A 20,108-nucleotide genomic window follows, 5' to 3' on the forward strand; every position below is an offset into this window, starting at 1 on the left:
TATTGCAAACGCTGCAAAAGGAAGGTAGCTGTAAATAACTTGAATAAGGAAAATATCACATCAACATTTAAATAATACATCACAAAAAAAATCTCACTTTTCTTGTTTTGCTTGTTCTATGTGAAGCAGAAAGAGGGAAAGAAGGAGCGAGCAATGGTGGACAGAGTGTTTATCGCAAGAATATGTCGAATCCTGAAAATAATGGTCCCTAGAACACTTTGTAAAGAGGTAAGCATTGCCTGCAATAACAAATAAATACGAGCATTTTTGGAGTCAAGTTTTCTTTCGTAATTACATCAGAATTTAAACAAAAGCATATACCTTACTTGAATAGGACTAAATTGTACTATATGTTTTTAAAATAGCAACATATTAATATAAAAATCTACATGTATGTTCGGTTGTTAGATCACTAAAAAGTTGCATTCTGGTTTTGATTACAAGATAAGCCATTTACTGTCAGCTAATAACTACTATCTGTAGCATATGTTTTAAAAGGGCATCCAGATTTTGTTTGATTCGATGCAAGGTAGTAAGCTTCTCTGTGCAAATGCTTCCTATCTTTAAATAGCATGCTGTTTATCCATAATTTTGCTTTTGTAACTTATATCTAGGCCAACCCTTATGAGAAAGTGAATTTGTCAAAAAGTGTGTTAGCATCATTTCAGGAAGGCTATGCAGACTAGAATTTAGCAAGATAAAATTGTTTGCCTCAGCATCTTTCTCATGATTTCCTGAACACTTAAGTTTTATTAAAAAAGCATTAGTTGAGCTCAGAACTTAAGTGATAAACTGTAATATATTAGAACTTGAACATATGTCAAGCACAAAAGCAATGAACTCCAAGGTACAGAATGTGGAGCAAGCATGGCAGCCAGCTAGCCTGGATGAACAGGGACCTTCGACAGCTCATTCACAAAAAGGAAGTACACGGAAGGTAGAAGCACGGGTGGGAATGCCTCAGAGAGCTGACAGAGCTGGCCTCCATCAACTTCAAAAGGTCACAGCCATCAGAAGAGGTTACTGATAACCCCCCAAAAAAACAAATATCACTCCCATCTTCAAAAACAAGTGTACGGGAAGCTAAAGACTGGTCAGCCTCACCATATTCCTAATAAGGCTGGGAGCAAATCTTCCTGGAAGCTAACTCTGGCCACGTGAAGGACAGAAAGGTGACTGCAAACAGCCGGTCTGGATTTATGAATGGCAGATCATGCCTTACTAATCTAATTGCTTTCAGTGATGAGATGAGTGGCTGTGGAAAAGGTAAGAACAGAGGATGTTGAATACTTTGATTTTAGCAAGGCTTTGAGACTAAGGTCTCCCCTAGTACCCGATAGCCGAACTGCATTGGCTGGATGACTGGACAGTGAGGTGGATGGAAAACTGGCTGGACTGTTGGGCTTAAAGGTTTTTGATCAATGGTATAAGGTCTGACTGGTGACTGGTTACTAGTGGCCCTGTAGTGGGGATTTGGAGTAGGACCTTCAGAGGTCCCTTGCAACCTACATGACCCTATACTTACGGCAGAAAAGTATCTCAGAATAGCAGTAATTTCTTTATCCCTGCAATCTTCCATCTTACGTGTCCGGTATATGTATCAACCAATTACACCTTTTTAAAAGACAAACTTTCTCCATAAAAATGTAATCAGTATTCTATTAAAAATATTGTATGCTAATGTGTTTCTTACAAAGTAAGCAAACACTGCATTAGCTGGAGTCATCAGGGTAATACTTTTCTGCTAGATACGGTTGGACCACTTACTAAAAAAAAGTGGTGAATTTTATCCATTGTTTAACTGTTACATTTCTATTTTTGTACTAGACAGGTTATTTGCTGCTTATTGCTGTGATGCTGGTAGTCCGCACATATTGTGATATTTGGATGATTCAAAATGGAACAGTCATTGAAAGGTATCTATAAACTGGTTATTTTTAAACATACTTTCTTGTGTTTAACAAGGAAAGAAATCTGTCAGAACGCATATTCAGACATTTTATAGCTTGCTTATTTATGTGAAACAGTTGGAAAACTGGTATAGTTGCAAAATAAGGGGATCCCTATATTTAAAAAAAAAAAATAATTTTTAATCAACTGTTTTTCTGCTGTTGGACACAATTTTATTTTTTTTAAGCAAAATTTACTTACTAAATGACTTTCTGTTCTTTTGGTCACATTTTGTGCGCTGAAGACGCTAAATCTTTTGTTGATCTGAACGTCCAAGAGAGCACTTCAGAATAGTGGCATAGTGATTCTATGGCATAGACTCAGACATGTTGTTTGGATATTAGGACTGTTACTTCTTCCTACTGAGCTGTTTGCTCTTTAGGTTGATAAACACAGTGCTTTCAGTGTTAATGTTTTAGAAAGTGTTTTCTAGACCTCTCTTTATTCTTGTTGCTCTTGTTGCTAATTGAAGCAAGTCAGAATTTGTCTTGAAGTGTACTTCAAAATGATACTGTATTTCAGGAGAGACTTTCAGTGCTTTGTAGAATGGAAGGACTGCTTTGTTTCTCTCTTGTGAGAATCTATGAAGGCAAAGAAGGAAAGGAACTGGTATTCTGTGACCATGAATTTCTGAGCCCTTAATGCAGGCAGTTACTGCAGGAGCAGAAGGGAGATAATTGCTTAGTCTGTCACTTACCAGTTAACTTACAGAAGTCTGTCATACTTGATCCTACAGCTGATACTACAGGTTTCCACGATGATTTTTTTTTTCTCTATATAGTCCACTGAGAATTTGTCCACTTAAGACACGCTAGTTTATACTTTCTTGTTTCTCTCGTAACTAACTTTTAGCTGATGGTTGTTTACAGTGCTATAATTGGCCGCAGCAGGAAAGATTTCAAGAAATACTTGTTCAACTTCATCGCCGCAATGCCTGCTGTAAGTGCTTTTCTTGTGCCAGCCTTTTAGTAGAACATATTTTAAATGTAAATTAAGAATTTGAGGAAAAGATCTCAAACGAGTGTCTTAAAACCCATAGAAATTAGTAGTTTTACATGCAGGTCTGTATTAAGACACACTTCATTTTCTGGCTCCAGTGTGTGGGAGACTTTATCAGCATGTTTACCTATTGATTGCAACTATTTTTCTGACAGATATGTTTAGGTTTTCAGGTTGGTTTTGTTGATGGCAATTTTGACTGCTAGCTTAATGTGCCATCTGTAGTACTGCATAATAACATCTTACGGATTGGATGATGTTTCAACATTGTAGGTTTGGGATTCTTTTGACACCATTGAAAATGAAGATTTCTTTTTAGTCTTTAACTTTTGTATTTCTTACAACTTCTTCTGAGATTTGTTTTGTTTTTTTCCACCCTTTAACTTTCTTTCAGCTCATCAATATCTCTGACCTGCACCAGATAGAAATAATTGTTGCTACCTAATAGATAACGTACCTGGTTTACAATAGATTTAAAGGCAAATTGATCAATTTAAGGTAGTGATTGTCAAATGGTGGCTCTTTTCTAGAGCTTATCAGAAGAGCTGAAGATATGCTATATGAACATAGTTTTATATTAAATCTTTTGATGTGGTGAGATCTACTGGGAACTGGAGTTTTCAAAAATGTAGATAGAAACCTAATCAGTGGTCCTGCAGATGCTATGTGGTTGGTCTTAGGTGTATTAATAGTATTATTGACTTAAAGGGGAGAATTCACCTGTTCTAAAGTGTTTGCACAATCTATGCTGCAAACTGATCTAAGTATATTAAATCTTGTTAGCTAAATATTGAAATACTGTCTTTTATTTTAGATCTCTTTGGTGAATAACTTCCTAAAGTATGGTCTAAATGAATTGAAACTTTGCTTCCGAGTAAGGCTTACCAGATACCTCTACGAGGAATATCTTAAGTAAGTAACACCTTGTTAATATCTAAGGGTTTTAAAAACTAAATTAATTAAAATCAAACCAAATCATTTTAGGTGCATAGTAAGAAGGTAGCAAGGTGCTTAATAGGTTAGGTGTACTGTTTGGAAAAGGCTTTTGGTTCCAATTAACTTGCAGTTAAGGATGAGTGGCTTATCCAGGTTGTATATGGCACAGATAAAAAGACAGCAAAGTTGGCTCAATTAGGAGAAACAATAATGCACTGTACTGCTTCCATTACTGGGTCAGCTCCCAAAGTACTTGAGTTGCTTTCATATAGGTCTAGTAATCCTGCAGACTGAATTGAATGCATGAACTTGAGTAGCTGCTTATGTCCTTCTGCACGGAATTTTGGTTGTCAGGTGTGCTGAGTTTGTGAGGGTTTTTTTAATTTTTAAGTGCAGCAGCAGTGCAGAGAGCAGCATGGGCCTGAGGTTCAACTAAGATATCCTAGAGCCTAAACAGTTCTGCAGGATTTAATGAGGATCTGATCAGGCAAAAGCACAAGCTATGTTGACTCCATACGGTCATTTAACGTTTGCACTGCTTTCCATCTTGATTGTATGAAGCAGGGGGGTTCTAGTTATTTGAGATCCCAGGTAATGAGTTTTTTTCTGCCACTTAGCTATTGTTTTGTTTCAGAGCTTATACATACTACAAAATGGGAAATCTGGACAACAGAATAGCTAATCCAGATCAACTCCTCACACAAGACGTGGAAAAATTCTGTAACAGTGTAGTGGACCTGTACTCGAACCTTAGCAAGGTAAGTCTTTTCAGAGAGAACTTTGAGTAGTAGCTATGGATGTTTAGGATGGGATGTCAGAGCTCAAAACAATTGCTTGCATTTATATGTGTGTTGCTTGGAGTATGGTGCTAAAAAAAGTGTTTATGATATTGTTTCACACTCTGTGGTTTCCATGACCTCTGCTAAAGCACTGTTGTGGATTGTTACAATTTGTATTAAAATTTCTTTTAAAAAACTTACACATTCTTTTGCAGATGAGCAGTGATGAGTATGCTTTCTCAGCTAGTTAGGTTTCAGAAGAAAACCAATGGCTAGCTTTTAGTTACATACGAATATTATTTTGGGTAGGGAGGTGTGGTTGAATAAGAATTTTCCTGTTTCTAATGTAAATTTTAGGGGGTTTAGCTAATGAAGTAGAATACTGTTGAAATTTTTAGACTAAATTTTTTTTGATGCTATGTTGTTAGTACAAACAGAAGTATAAAGCAAAATACAAGTTGCTTTGTTCAAAAACTTCTGACCACAAAACCTGTAGTTCAGCTGCTCTAGCTTTGAGAGAGTGTGTACGGCATAGGATGCTTGCAAATGGGAATACTGCTTCTATCGGGTACGTAGCCAACGACGTATTATTCTGCTCAGTATTTCTCACGATTACTTCAGTTAAGAAGCGATCATGGGGTCTAGTCCAACTTTGCTTAGTGAGCAAAGTGTTATTACAGACCTAAAATAGTGAAGTACTTTTTTATACGGTATGTACTTTATCTGAAGATCATGATGCTTTTATGTTCAGTTCTTGAGTGAATGTTTTCAGGAAAATGTCATGTGGCTGAGATTCCTTTTGTTTTAGCATTTAGCTTGTATAATAGGTTAACCAGTGTTGTGCTTTTAATGCAGAGCTGTAACTGTTCTTGGGGTGGTTGGTGGTTTCTGGACCATTTTATATTCATGTTATGTTAGTGTTGTAATACTTTTTTCTATGCTTCTCTTACAGCCCTTCTTGGATATAGTTTTGTATATATTCAAGCTAACAAGTGCAATAGGAGCTCAGGTAAATTGAGTGGTGTTTTTAGCATTATAAGCAAATTTTCCCTTCTTTGGTTATAGCCTTGTACCTACTTGGAGTCTGAGGAAAACTCTAGATCTTAATTATAGATTCATCCATTATTTGAAGGGATATACTGAAAATATGCTTTTACACTTAATGTTTTGTATGCTTTAGTGCTCTCTATCTTGAGGCAAGCAAAATAAAACCCAGAATTTGCAGACATTCGATCAACTATTTTAAGAAACAAGAAAGTTCTTTATTTTCTTCTAGCAGTTACTTGGGCATCCCATTTACTACAGTGCCCTTCTGGCTGCTTTTATCTTGTGTGACTTCCATTTAAGGGAGAGAATAAGTTTTCTGTTTCTTTGCAGCCTCTGTAAAGGGAAGCCATTCCTTGCATTGAGTTGTATGACCATTATATTCTTTTCTCCCCCACCTAAGATGACTCATTACAGAAATAATTCTTCAGCTTAGTAAAATGATACATTATCAAAAATGTTCAGGGTTTGACAAGAAGTAGCTCTGGGACACATGATGTAGATTTTGTAGAAACAGACTGAAGGAAGGCTTAGCTGAACCTAGGTAATTTTTCCAGTCTCAGATGTCTTTGCATTGCTCTCTGTAATACTTAGTTATTACAGGCAGTTTATGCCAAATTCAGTTTATGCCTTGGTTTTATGCCATGCCACACTTCAGTAATATTCAAGCATGCTGTTTGGGAGCCCTGTTCTATTGCAGCTTAGGATCCAGAAGAATGAGAGATCCCTACCAGGACTGCTTAAGAGAAGCAGGAAATGTGTTGGAGATGTATGAATCAAAGAAGGGAATGGGCTTGAAATATTGACTGCTATGACAATGTAGCAGATACAGAGAAAAAGAAGGAGAAGTGGAAGTAGAAATGAAGGAGAGGAAATGAGAAAGGACCTGGAAATTATTAATGAAATAAGCTAGGACAGTGGAACACAGAGATTGCACTGGGTGATGATAAAAACTTGAGTAGAAGGCTGGGATGGGAAGGGCATCTGGGGACAGAGAATTAGTAAAATTAATAAAACAGTATCTACAGCACAAAAGAAAGGAACATGATAGGAATTGCAAGAGTAATTGAATTGGTAACTTAGACACATGGGAGGTGAGAATCAAGGGATTCATGCTTTCTGGGCATTTTGGATACAGATGTTGCAATTTGAGACCATCTAGATGGTAAGCTTTTATTCTTTTTTGATATTCACAGGGTCCAGCTAGCATGATGGCATACTTGATTATTTCAGGGTTTTTCCTTACACGTTTAAGGAGACCAATTGGCAAGATGACTATTATAGAACAAAAATACGAAGGGGAGTACAGATACGTCAACTCACGGCTTATTACAAACAGGTATAGATTTACTTGGGTGGCAAAATATAAGTGAAAAAGTAATACTGTGGTGTAAATGGAAGCTGTATGTTAAAATATATTTGGAAAGTCTGAGCTACCAGTTCTGAGCGAAGTATTTGCATCTTTATGCAGATTATTATTAAATAATTTGTATGTGCGTTATATTCCTAATTCAAAAGACAAACTGTAGCTGGGCTATAATAAGCTTATGTTTTACTGTTGTGAAAAAGTACAAACTCTTATTTCATAAGGTAACTGAGAGAACTATATTCCTGTGTTTTATGGCTGACTTTGTCAAAGACTGTCTTTAACAAAATGAAGTTGCATTCTTTGTGGGTTTGTTTGTGTTGGGGTTTTTTTGTTTTTGGTTTTTTTTTTTTAGTGAAGAAATTGCTTTTTATAACGGAAACTTGAGAGAAAAACAGACTATTCACAAAACCTTCCGTAAACTGGTAAGACTTCTTTTATCTTTTAAAACATGTTAAGCAAAATTTCAGTCAATTTTATCACGGTGATTCTTGACATATATTAATATAAATTGAATTGTAGTGGCTTGGTGTTTATGCTGCTACAGTCATCAGATTTAAAAATAAATTAGTAAGCTATAAGCAGAACACAAGTTTCTGATAGAATGGTCTTTTTCGTGCCATTTACCTCCTTTTCACCCACCACAATTACTATTCTCTCACTGCTTAGTTTCACGTGTAGGTTGTTTTGATATAGAGTGCAAGTCTTCACCAGCAGGGACACTTGTGCAGTGCTTGTCACAGTTAGGTGACAGATGTTGTTGAGGTATTTGTGACTTACTGAAAAATAACTATATTTGGTATCAAACTTATAAACTTGTAAAATAATAAAAGATAGTAAAACAGATATAGTTTGACCTTTTTTTCTTCTGTAACTTACCAGGTGGAACATTTGCATAATTTCATCCTGTTCCGGTTCTCTATGGGTTTCATTGATACGATCATTGCCAAATGTAAGTGTTTGTCCAGTGCTAATGGACTGCTATAAATAACAAAGTGCTAAACTTTTAACATGAGAATTCTCTTTTTTCTTATTGCTTCAATTAATGCATAGCTTAATATTTACTCTTGAACTGCAGACCTCGCCACTGTGGTCGGTTACCTGGTTGTTAGTCGTCCATTTCTGAACCTGGCTGATCCTCGTCATCAGAATAGTACTCATGCAGAACTTCTGGAGGTAAATAGATCAAAATTAAAACAATTTCCTGAATTTAAATTTTGTTAGTCTACAAAAAGAAACTTTCTTCTACTGTAGGATTACTACCAAAGCGGAAGAATGTTACTGAGAATGTCTCAAGCTTTGGGCAGAATAGTCCTAGCAGGCCGTGAAATGACAAGATTGGCTGGGTAAGCTTAATAGTGGTTGTGTAAAATAATCTTTCTTAAAGTTACATTGTTGCTGTTTCTCATCTTATTTTAAGAAACTGACTGTAGAATTAAAACAAAATGAGCTTATGTGCTTTGTTCATTGCAGCACCCTAAAAATCTAGAAGTTAAACATTTTACACTGAAAACGTATTTGAAGACATGCTAATTATGTCCACTAGTAATTTCATGTGAATAGTAGCAGCATACAGTTTGAATGTTTAATTGAAAAGACATTGTCAAATGCTCGTAAATCAATTATGTATTGATTATTTACCAAACTTTTTTTTTACATCTTGAGAAGTTATCAAATATTTGGCTATTACAGAAAAAGATTCTTGTAAATATTGTGAATATTGGACAACCTCTGAAATGTAAACATTGGATTTCAATGCTGGGTTGAGTAACTTTGTCATTTTGACAGTTTAACAGAGTACTCATTAGAGCTTCTATGGATTTCTAAAATGTCTAAAGCTGTTGTTTTTTCTTTTTTTTTTTAGTTTCACAGCTCGAATTACAGAATTAATGCAGGTTCTGAAGGACTTGAATAGTGGCAAATATCAGCGCACTATGGTATCGCAAGAAAAAGGTAGATGTGACATAATATGAAATATGTGCAGCTCTGTGTAGTGCTCCAGTCTCTAATATTTTTTTCTTAATTTAAGATGCAGATAAAAAACAAGCTTTGCCTTTGATACCTGGATCTGGAGAAATTATCAACACTGATAACCTTATCAAGTATGTTTACAAAGTTTCCACAACTTCAATATTTTTAACATAGTCTGACTTTTAAGTCTTTCCCTTTACCACTATTAATAGAGGTTTTAATATACATTATTACAATATGCAATTCCTGTTGTACTGTAGTTTATTTACGAATAAGTCCACCTCACTCCCACTCAGCAGTTCTATTCTGTAAGTCAATCCTTGTCTTCTCATGTTAGCAGAAGACGTAATATGCTGTCTGGACTTAGCCTTTTTGGTAACATCTCCTGCTGTCATTTGGAATATGACTTCCCAGACCATTTTGTTAACACTTTATCAAATTTCTTCTTAGAAATATGTTAGTTACAGATTCTATTCATTATATATTTCAGCTGTAAAAATCAGGGGCAAGTCTGTATTCAGTTTCAGAATATTTGCTTGTATTTCTGTATGCTTGAACAGTTCACTGATATACTCAAGTATGAGTCAATTCCTCAGTTCTTTGCAGTCTGAGAAACATGGTATTGATATAGTAGTACTACTTAAAGGCATGAAGTAAAGCCAGTTAAGAGATTACATAGCCTCAATCTGGGCAATGTGGAAAGCAGATAGTGGAGCAGAGGGGAAAAGAGATGATAGAGCTATTTTTATTATTAAAAAAAAAAAAGCAAGTCAGAGGTGAGCAGAGAAGTCATGCATTGTGTATCCTAGAACTAATGAAATACACTTCCACTAGCAGGTTTAAAATGAAGTGCATCCTTAAATGTAGGTTTGTACCCACAAGATGTTTTGGAGACCAAAGGCTTAGAGGGATTCAGAAAACAAATATATGAAGGAAAAAAAAAATCTGTAGACGTTTGTTAAACGTTCAGGTCCACTTTTTGTTCAAGAACTTAGCTGTTAATAGTTGGAAACTGGGACAGTGTACTGAATGAAGTACTACTGAAATCTTGCCCTATTCCTTAAATCTCTGAGTAAGTATTAGCTGCTTTTAGGCAACTGGTTTTTGGTTTGTTTTTGTTTTTTGTTTTTAATGTTGCAATACAAATAGGTTTGATCATGTTCCGTTGGTGACACCTAATGGAGATGTTTTGATTCAAGACCTTAACTTTGAGGTAAGTTTTTTAATATCATAGAAAACTATATTCATATAAAATTTTTAACGTGAAGATTATAATTTTAGAGGTAATCTGATTTATAAAAAAATGTGCAAACAAAACTGGAGAGGTGCTTATATGGTATGCTTAAATTTGAACAAAATTAATCATCACATTAGTTTAAAAAAAAAGGCAAAAGCTATTTTCCCAAAAAGTGTTTTTATTGTTACAAGTGTGTTTTCTTCTAGCTGCAGTTGGTGCTAAACTAATTGGAAAAAAAAAATCATTGGTGGAAATTACCCATTGTAATGTCAGAAAGTACTATGTACAAGCCTACGAGGTTACCACCTTGTTTTATTGTTTGTAGAAGCTTTCAACAGTACTTTCTCACTACCCTTTTAATGTGTTGGCTTTGCGTTTGTAGGTTCGATCTGGTGCAAATGTTCTGATTTGTGGACCAAATGGGTGTGGGAAGAGCTCACTTTTTCGTGTTCTTGGTGAGGTAAGGAAACTTTTTTAAATAAACGGGGGAGAACGCAAAGCACTGTTGTAACTGGACTTTTTTGGTCAAGTTTAAACCTTTTTCTTGTTGCAGTTGTGGCCTTTGTTTGGTGGGCGTTTAACAAAACCTGTAAGAGGAAAGTTGTTCTATGTTCCCCAGGTGAGGCAAAGTAGTTAATTGACAATAGTGTTCTCTTTCTTCCTACTTTGACTATGTTTAGAAATATTTGACATACCTTTTTGTTTCTGACTGTATCTCAGAGACCATATATGACTCTTGGAACGCTCAGAGATCAAGTTATCTATCCAGATACTTTAGAAGATCAGAGAAAGAAAGGGATTTCTGACCAGGTAATGAAAATTAGTTCATTAACTCTTTGTCTCGCTTTTAAAATTACTTTTAAATTTTTATTATTTAAAAATACTGAAATTGCTATTAAAAACACTGTATTTAGTTTGTTTTTAATATTTATCAGAGTTGATAGTACACCAGTGTAATAGTATAACCCTTTATAACCTTTTTCAATCATTTCTTTATTACGTTCACTTAAACTCTCTATTTGTCATTCCTTTTTCAATAAAAGGTGCTGAAGGAGTACTTGGATAATGTCCAGCTGGGTCAAATCTTGGAACGTGAAGGAGGCTGGGACAGTGTTCAGGATTGGATGGATGTACTCAGCGGGGGAGAAAAACAGAGAATGGCAGTATGTCTTAAAAGCATAAATACTTAACAAATACAGGACATAGGTTGAAAATGTAATCTGAATTGTAAGCGATTTTTTTTTTAACTAAATATTAATATTTTACTTAAAGAAGAAACCCCCAAAATGTATAATACCTGAATACTGAGAAAACAACCTAAAATAGTGCTTATTGTACTCAAAATTTAATAGGAAATGTTGACCTTTTACCACACCTTACATTTTGATTATATAAACAGAAGTTCTAAAATAATTGTTTTTCAAAAAAAAAAAAAGAAAGATAATATACAGCTCTTGGATTTTCAGGCTTCAGTGGGTGCCAACTTAAAAGAAATTCCCTTGCCACAGTAAATTTTTGGACACTAGTTCTTAGTTTAGCTTCTAACACTGCATTATTGGTTGTAGTTCTGTATCCACAGTAGCTTTTTGGTTCACATTCCAGATGGCAAGATTATTTTATCATAAGCCTCAGTTTGCAATTCTGGATGAATGCACCAGTGCTGTTAGCGTTGATGTAGAAGGCTACATTTACAGCCACTGCCGAAAGGTAAGCTCTTTGTTTCTAGAATTATACCTCTGTATGTTAACAGGAAACTTAAAATGATACAAGGTGCACTCTTCCTTATGCCTAGTGCAGATTACAAAAAAAAAAAGCTTAGAAGGGCGTGCAAGGACCCTTTATGCACAGTAGAATTCAATAATTGTTTTGTAGCCTTAAGATAATTTAGATGTATATGTGGCCTCTGTATATCGGAGAACTCTTACTAACTGGTAAGTAACCTTACTTTTCCAGATAAACTCTTGGAACGTCAAGTGAAGATCAAATAATCTAAAATTTTACACTTTTTTGTTGTTTGGGAGGTTGCTTTTGGCCAGGGCAACAGAAATGAAAGGCTGGAAATTAACATTTCCATCTATTTTGAGATATGAAAAGCTAAGCACTCTAGGAAAACATGATGATATTAAATATAGTTTTCTTTTTCCTTTCCCTTTTATACTCACCTTTTCAGATTCTATGTAGTGCCATGTGAAATATCAATAAGATTCAATTTCACACCCCTAGCCTGGGGAAGAATGGGCTTGAAATAACATTAATTATTGAGTAGCAGTATTCTCAGAATGGTAATGGAGCAAAGCTGTGCATCCACTGAAACATGTACTTGAAACTTGAAGTAGGAACTTAAGGAGCCTTCTGTGCTAGTAAATTGACACTGGATGAGGACTCTGCAGAATCATAGAATCATAGAATAGTTTGGGTTGGAAGGGACCTTTAAAGGTCATCTAGTCCAATGCCCCTGCCATGGGCAGGGACATCTTCAACCAGATCAGGTTGCTCAGAGCCCCGTCCAACCTGACCTTGAATGATTCCAGGGATGGGGCATCTACCGCTTCTCTGGGCAATCTGTTCCAGTGTTTCACCACCCTTATTGTAAAAAATTCCTTCCTTATATCTAGTCTAAATCTACCCTCTTTTAGTTTAAATCCATTCCCCCTTGTCCTGTCACAACAGGCCCTGCTAAAAAGTTTGTCCCCATCTTTCTTATAAGCCCTCTTCAAGTACTGAAAGGCTGCAATAAGATCTCACAGAACCCTGCTCTTCTCCAGAAGAATGAACGTTATTTCTTGAACTAATTTTACCACATTAATATCATCACCCTGACAATTTTCTAAGTCTGTTTTGCATATACTTGTTATTCTGTAAACTTGAATGTTCATTTGTACTTTTGTGGCTAATGCATGTTACTGAAAAATTGAATTCCTGGTTAAGCTGTCCTTGCAGAAGGAAAAAATGTTGCCCTGTTTTATCACCGGAGCCATTTTGTCCTTTAATTGGTGTTACTGTTAGGGATGCACAATTAACTGAGTTGCAAGGAAACAGAAGAAGATTATTCACCTTTAAATTGCCACTTCAAGTTTATAATTCATTAATAGCTTTTGTGGTTTTGACTTTTTTTGCTGTTAGACTTCTTTTAATCACCAGGTTTGTTGTTTTACCTGCCTCCTACCTTACCTACTCATTCTACGTTTTGCCAAATCGTTAGGAGCAAAAGAATGGTGAAATCAATTAAAGATAAATCCCTTCTGCTTTTTTTTTTAACTGCAAAATCTTTTATTAAGGCTATATATGTATAGTGTTAATAATAGAGTCTGGAAGTTTGTATTTATGAATTCAAGCTCTTCAGATGATATCATGCTGAAAAATGAGTAACACCTAACCCATGAGAAAAATCAACTGCTTTATCGTGTGTATTTTCTTCATGTAGGTTGGCATCACTCTCTTCACTGTCTCCCACAGAAAGTCACTCTGGAAACATCATGATGTATGTAGTCTTTGCTTCTGCTAAGGATATCTGTAGGTGGTAGGGGTTTTGTTGTTTGTCTTTCTATTAAATTAACTTTACAATTCAAGGTGTTCTCATTTTGCATCCTATAGGTCATGTTCTGTTTGTTTTTTTAAAAGGTTTTACTTTCATAATCCAGTTGCATTATATGAAATATTCTTATGCTTCTAGTTATGAAGGGAAAAGTAACCAAAAATCCTTAAATGTATCTGTAAAAGTAGCCTCAAAAATATGAAAGGTACACTAGATATTTAAGTCTTCTTTCTTAGCCTCAAAAAAAACCTTGAACCAGAATTGAGTAAACAGCATGGAGTTTTTGCTTTCAAGATGCCTAATACATCTACGCATAAAAAGAAGTTCATCTTTAATACATGGACTTCTTTTCTTCTAAGAAAGATTTTACTATTATTACCTTTTATGCAGACAGACTATATGTGTGGGAAAAATACTGAATTAATACACAGGGATGAATGTGTACCTTAAGTATATTGTCACAAAACCCAAGATAGCAGTGTTAAGTCTAGGTGTGACCATTAGCAGACTGATGCATGATATGAACAAATACAGTTTAACTCTTTTTTTCCAGAGGCAATTGAATTTAATGAAACATGACGTGGGAGAAACTTACCCTCTGGCTAGCTGAGTTTAAGATTTTGCATTAGAACTACTTCAAAATATAATTTATTTAGGCATTTTTAGACCTGGTAGTTTTTAGATGGTTGGTAATGTATGTTCTTTTATTTCAGTTTTACTTGCATATGGATGGCAGAGGAAACTACGAGTTCAAGAAAATAACTGAAGACACAGTTGAATTTGGATCTTAAAGTCATGAACTGAACTCCTACAGAGACTGATGATTACAGGAAGTGCGTAGAATGGCAGACATTGTACAATAAAACTACTCAGCTTGTTTTTTAAACAAATTAACTAGGATAACCCAAAACAAGCTGTTAATCGTTTACTATTATGTAGGATATTGCTAATTGTGTATATGTTGGTTTAATTATTGATATGTACTAAGAATGTCCTTATTCTTGTGGTTTAAAAACCTGCCTAAATTAAATTGGGCTTAAATCAGTGTAATCTGATTCATCCTGGGATGCAAACCATTTGAAATCAGCTGATTTGACTTTTGTAGACCTTCTTTCCCTTCAGTGAAAAGCCCTGTTAAAATTAGGGTTGCTACCTCTCTTGTTCCTGCAAAGCAGTCTTGGATTTTTGCTCTATTCTATGCATATTTCTGAGTTATCTCTCGTGGTACAGGACATTCTCCCATCTTCAGATCTGTGCCGTTAAATGAAAGAGCCTTTTCCTTGACCAAGCCTTGTGATGTAGCCAATACGCCCTTGCTGATAAAGGATGGACTGAACCTGAAAGACAAGGCGAATTTCTCTGCTAAAAAAATTAAGCTTGTTCTTTGCTGGGTTTTGGATTCTCTTTAAGATCTGTCTGTCCGTGCAATTCTTTCTGCTGCTCAGCAATCCCATTCTCTCCCAATTTAGCAAGAGCTTCATCCATTCCCCACCCCAGCTGCCCTTTTTCTGTCAGAGAAATGCTGTGGTAATGAAGAGTTGAGAGGAGGTTGAGGGTGGAAAGGACAGCCAAAAAAAAAAAAAAAAAAAAGAGGAAAAGAAAAGTGATGTTCCTTGTATCAATCTTGTGCATGTTTTCGGCTCTGAAGAAATGAATGGCTCCAACAAGTAGAAACAGAAAAAAGATTGTGGGTCCAATCATGCTTCTTTTGAAATCAGTAGGGGTGAGAATGGACTAAAAAATGTTAATCTGTGAAATAGCAGACTGTTGTCCTGTATGTGTTCAGTCCTGTAATACAGCAGCTGCTTTTTCCAAGTTCCTCCTTTTCTCCCTCTTCAAAAAATCAGATCTCCTCGTGGTTTTAGATGCCCTTCAGATCTGAGTTTGAAAGTAAGTGGTAATGGTACTTCCTGTTTGGTCTTCTGGGCAGTGAAGCCTAAAATGATGCTTTCATCCTTCACATTTATTCCCTTATTTGTCATGAAGCTTCTTGATTTCTGATAGAAATTATTCCCCAGTGATTCTTGCTGTTGTCTAACGATCTGTAGTCCCTGTTGGTTTTCTTGTTCCAGCTGCCAAATCCCCTTGAAGAAACCAAACTCTTTAAATACTTTACTGTAACCGTTTTTTCCATACAGATGATTACTGTGGTTGCCATATGACTTTGACAAACATAAATGCAGCAAGGTGATTTTTGTGATCAGGGAATAGGAAGGTATAACTCATACTGAATCTCTGTTTAGGCTTTAAAACAAAAATTTACAGTATCTGTTGTACAGTGAAGGTCTAGTAGTTTTTTAGTGTTCCATATAAGATATAATATAGGAATGCACTACATGAAGGCATGCATAAAATATGCAATAAATCTGTTCTCTGTGCATCTTTTATCAAAGGTTTAGATTAAAAACAAAACCAACTTTTTATAAAATGGATCTGTACTTGGATGCACTGTTGTCTGTTGATTTTTACCCAATTTCATTAATCATCATCTTTCACGTTGAAATTGCTACCTGTTAATATTTTTCCTTTTATCATAGTTCTTGGCCATACCTGTCAGTACTACTGTTCTTTCATAGTACTGAAATGCAAACAGCTATCCTGTTATAAGAATCTAGTGACCACAGTAGGTTCATAGTATAATGCATCAATGAAAACCAAAAAAGTCTCTCTGAAGTGTAGCGTATTCAAGAGAATAAGATACCAGAATAAATTTTTGATCCACAAGAAGGCAAATAGATATCTCATTTTACTAATTTTTTTCTGTTGATTCAGATTCTCACATCAGCCGTAACGTAGCAGATAACAGCATGCTGTATGTGAGGTGGCACTTTTTTTAATTGTAACCGTGACAATAGGGATACCAGATAGCTGCTTTTTTTTTTTCGTAAAAGTTCTCAGCACAAATGCAACTTCTTCTCTTGAAAGGGATGTTTTAGTAGCCTTTTAAAGAGACAAAGAAAAAAAAATTCTCTAAAATGAGAAAGTTCCTGTTATCCTTGTGACTAGGGCAGACTTTGCAGTGGAGTAGTGAACTTGGGATACTTTAATGTATTTTTAACACTGAGAAACAAAACCACACAAAGCACACTTGTATAGCACCCCAGCAGCCAATCCCAAGGTACTTTACAATTCAGTTGATTAATAACAGATTTTTGTGTAATCTCAGATTTATTTTAAAAACTAAAAGCAAAATAATTAGAAATCCAACTCCATAACCAAGGAGGAATAGGTTTGCCTTCAGATGCCATGAAGTTCATTGAAACTGAGGATGCTAGTATCTCCTTAGGGCCAGAACTTAGCGTTTCTAAATATACTGGAAGGAAAGAAAAAATTCTTCTGCGCTTGATTGTAAGAGAGGCTTATAAAGAAAGTATAAAAAAGAATGATGTTTTAGAATGATATTCTTAAAAGGCCTTACATTAAAGTATTTTGAGATAGACTTGGTCTAATGAAAGATTGTAAAAAATCTAATGAAAACAATCCAAGTCTCAGTTCTGTTGCAGAATTGCACTGTGATACTGTATTTTAGCTGTTAGGTCTTTTTAATAGCACAAGTTGGAAGTTTGTAAATTGGAATTCTGAACTATCTTAGTAAGACAAAGTACTCATGAATATTTTCAGTCTCAAACTGTTGGTGCTTTGAAGATGGTACTGGTAATAGTCAGATGGCTGCATTTCAACAGTGGTGGGAAACATTCCTGTATGTAAATAATGTAAAGTGCTTTGGAGGGGGAAATGGCGCTATATAAATGTAAGACATTAAGTGCCTCTGAAATAATAATAAATCTAAAGATAAAATATATCTAGGCTTTTTATGTTTCTTGATGATGTGATTAGGAATTTTGTAACAATACAGTGACTGCATACTCAACAAATCTCAAGTTACTTCGTGAGCCGATTGACTTGTGTTCAGCTGAAATTCACCCTGGAATCAGCCAGATGATGCCATCCAGTTGTAGGCTTAACAAAAAACATGAGCTCAGTACTCAAAGATACGTACTTAGAGCAATTGGATTATAGGTGCATTAATCTGTTTTAAGTCTGCACTGATTCTTACCTCTCCTCTCTCCTTTGTCCGCTGGCCACTTCTTTTCCCTTCAAGTTTATTGATTTTTAGAAGGTGCAGGCCTCAATAAGGTTAACATAATATCAGTACTTAACGTGGTAATTCTTTTGAATGCTCCTTAATCTTTTCACTTTGAGGAAAATAGGATAATCATTCTCCACCTTTATTGTATTTGTGATTTTTAATGTTTTTCTTTGTTGTGGTAGACATACCAGCTATCAGGATACTTGAAATTCAATAGTGTAAGAGTGAAACCGATATATGCTTGAATGAACTGATTTTAAGGGTCTTCTCTTATGATCAGTGTTTTCTAATGCTAATTAATACTAATTTTTCCTTCTCTTAGCTGAGATTAGTTGTGCAACAAGTGTATTTGTGTAGCATTCTTAAAGGGTAGAGCTCCCTTTGAAAGGAAATTCCTCAACCGAGGATGCAGTCTAAAAATCTAAGCGTCATTCAACTTAGCTGATGAGCTGGAGAGAAAAAAGGGAACTTCTGTGTTGTGGATGTGATGTTTAATACTTAAATTTAATATTTAGAGTAGTGTGAAGTCTGTTACTTGTTCAACTCCGGGCTCAACACTTTAACTCTTCCTTATGTAGAGGAAAAACATCAGTTCCTGGAATGGTAGAACTAAAACCATGGAGCAACAAATTCAAACTCCTTTTCAAGGATCAATCCACCATCTTTTAAGGATGTTCAGTAGCCTTAGTCCAGTATTTCTGAATGTTTATTGAAGCTCCAGACAGTTGTCCCCTCTCAGCAAAAATTAAGCTTTCTTGACGAAGTCTTTTTTTTTTTTTTGGTGGGGGGGAAGGTGATGGTGCTTTCTACTAGGACTAGCATGAGACTGGAATTAACTGCAAGATGAACAGAACATCACAAAACACGTGAACCTTGTCATCTTCTGTCCCAAGTGCAAAGCATGCTTCACTGCATAATGGATATATTTTTCTGACAAAAAAAAAAAAACCAGAAGGAAATGCACACAAAAATCCAACCTACCTCTGACCCTTGTAATTCTTCTGGGAAAAGCTGGCGGTGTAAGCTACATCCTAGCCAGTACACGTGTTGCAGGGATGTTTCTTGCCCAAATGTGGCACAATAGAGTGGAGTAGGCACACCTGGCTGGACAGCCCAAATATAAGATTACTTTAGCACCATTTGAAAGTGACTTGCGCTATAAGAAAATTCTGGATATATTGCCATTTCATTAGCTCTGTACTGTATACTAGAGAAGATGACTAGTGAGAAACAAAGCAGCATGTAGTGCTACCGTGACATTTACTTGACAGGCTTTTTAACTAAATCGCATCTATTATTGACAACTTAAATGACTTATGCTTCTGCAGAATAGGGAATTCAATCTTCATGTTTCTTAAATCTACAAAGCAGAAATATCCTATGGAATAGTACTGAAGAGAGAGAACTAATTTAGTGATTCTTCCATAGGATTCAGCTCTCTGCAGACTCAACAGACACCAGTGCGTCACCTAATCTTTGGTGTTCTGAAGCAGTTTAGAAATGTGAAAAAACATTAAGATGTCCTATCATCAAGATAGCAATTAAAAATCCATTATTAAAATTTATATATAATTGTCATACATACTATGAGATGTCATAGAAATGTCCATGATAATGATCACCTGAAATCCAACTGTGAAAAATAGTAGGGGAAAAAGTTACCTTGGTTTTATAGAAAAAATAAACTGCAACTTTTATCTGTCAAGAAGAAAATCAGTGGTGTGCAAGTTCAAATTTCTGCTTATAAAGCTGCTGTTCAAAACAGTGTATAATAGAAATAAGGTGGTAATTAGGTGTAGATGCCAGTTGGTTTGTGCCAGTTCTTTTCATGAGCATGGAAAGACGTTTCTTGGTTTTATGAATCAGTGATGTGCAGCTGTTTTGGGAGGAGGTTGGTTGATTTTCCCCTCACATCTTGTGGTTCCAGGCTCTTGCTATTGCTCTGGGTAAGGTCAGATTTTTATTAATGATGTCTTAAAATTCACCTGGAATTTTAGAATGGCTGTGCACATTACAGGTTCCTATAATATATTTGTTTATATGTTCTGATGAAACTCATCCTATTGTGTGCATTCAAACAAGATTAAACTGGCTTCATCTTGAAACAGAAATATAGCCAAGCTAGGTTACTGTGAAAGCAATTTGTCTTATATATGTTATCTTCAAAGTTGCTCAGTGATCTTTGAACTGCTGCATCATTT

The 20,108-nt window shown here is 35.5% G+C and overlaps 1 protein-coding gene across 2 annotated transcripts in view; it reads left to right on the top strand.

Annotated features, from left to right (window-relative positions):
• Window positions 1-14,890, top strand: part of ABCD3 (ATP binding cassette subfamily D member 3) — a 31,811-nt gene extending 16,921 nt beyond the window's left edge. Inside the window, exons 3-23 of one of the 2 annotated variants that reach the window (XM_075156336.1) lie at window positions 127-228; window positions 1,828-1,916; window positions 2,820-2,889; window positions 3,764-3,861; window positions 4,520-4,643; window positions 5,617-5,673; window positions 6,905-7,047; window positions 7,430-7,499; window positions 7,957-8,026; window positions 8,153-8,250; window positions 8,329-8,420; window positions 8,939-9,027; window positions 9,104-9,176; window positions 10,195-10,258; window positions 10,665-10,742; window positions 10,836-10,901; window positions 11,003-11,092; window positions 11,326-11,445; window positions 11,885-11,989; window positions 13,707-13,763; window positions 14,531-14,890. In XM_075156336.1, the coding sequence (XP_075012437.1) occupies window positions 127-228; window positions 1,828-1,916; window positions 2,820-2,889; window positions 3,764-3,861; window positions 4,520-4,643; window positions 5,617-5,673; window positions 6,905-7,047; window positions 7,430-7,499; window positions 7,957-8,026; window positions 8,153-8,250; window positions 8,329-8,420; window positions 8,939-9,027; window positions 9,104-9,176; window positions 10,195-10,258; window positions 10,665-10,742; window positions 10,836-10,901; window positions 11,003-11,092; window positions 11,326-11,445; window positions 11,885-11,989; window positions 13,707-13,763; window positions 14,531-14,608 (1,833 nt within the window). In that variant the 3' untranslated portion in view covers window positions 14,609-14,890. The remainder of the gene's footprint in view (window positions 1-126; window positions 229-1,827; window positions 1,917-2,819; window positions 2,890-3,763; window positions 3,862-4,519; window positions 4,644-5,616; window positions 5,674-6,904; window positions 7,048-7,429; window positions 7,500-7,956; window positions 8,027-8,152; window positions 8,251-8,328; window positions 8,421-8,938; window positions 9,028-9,103; window positions 9,177-10,194; window positions 10,259-10,664; window positions 10,743-10,835; window positions 10,902-11,002; window positions 11,093-11,325; window positions 11,446-11,884; window positions 11,990-13,706; window positions 13,764-14,530) is intronic. The other variant, XM_075156337.1, reaches the window with a different exon arrangement.
• Window positions 14,891-20,108: the final 5,218 nt, after the last annotated feature.

This window comes from Calonectris borealis, chromosome 8 (genome assembly GCF_964195595.1).
Source record: "Calonectris borealis chromosome 8, bCalBor7.hap1.2, whole genome shotgun sequence".
In the NCBI taxonomy this organism is placed as follows: domain Eukaryota; kingdom Metazoa; phylum Chordata; class Aves; order Procellariiformes; family Procellariidae; genus Calonectris; species Calonectris borealis.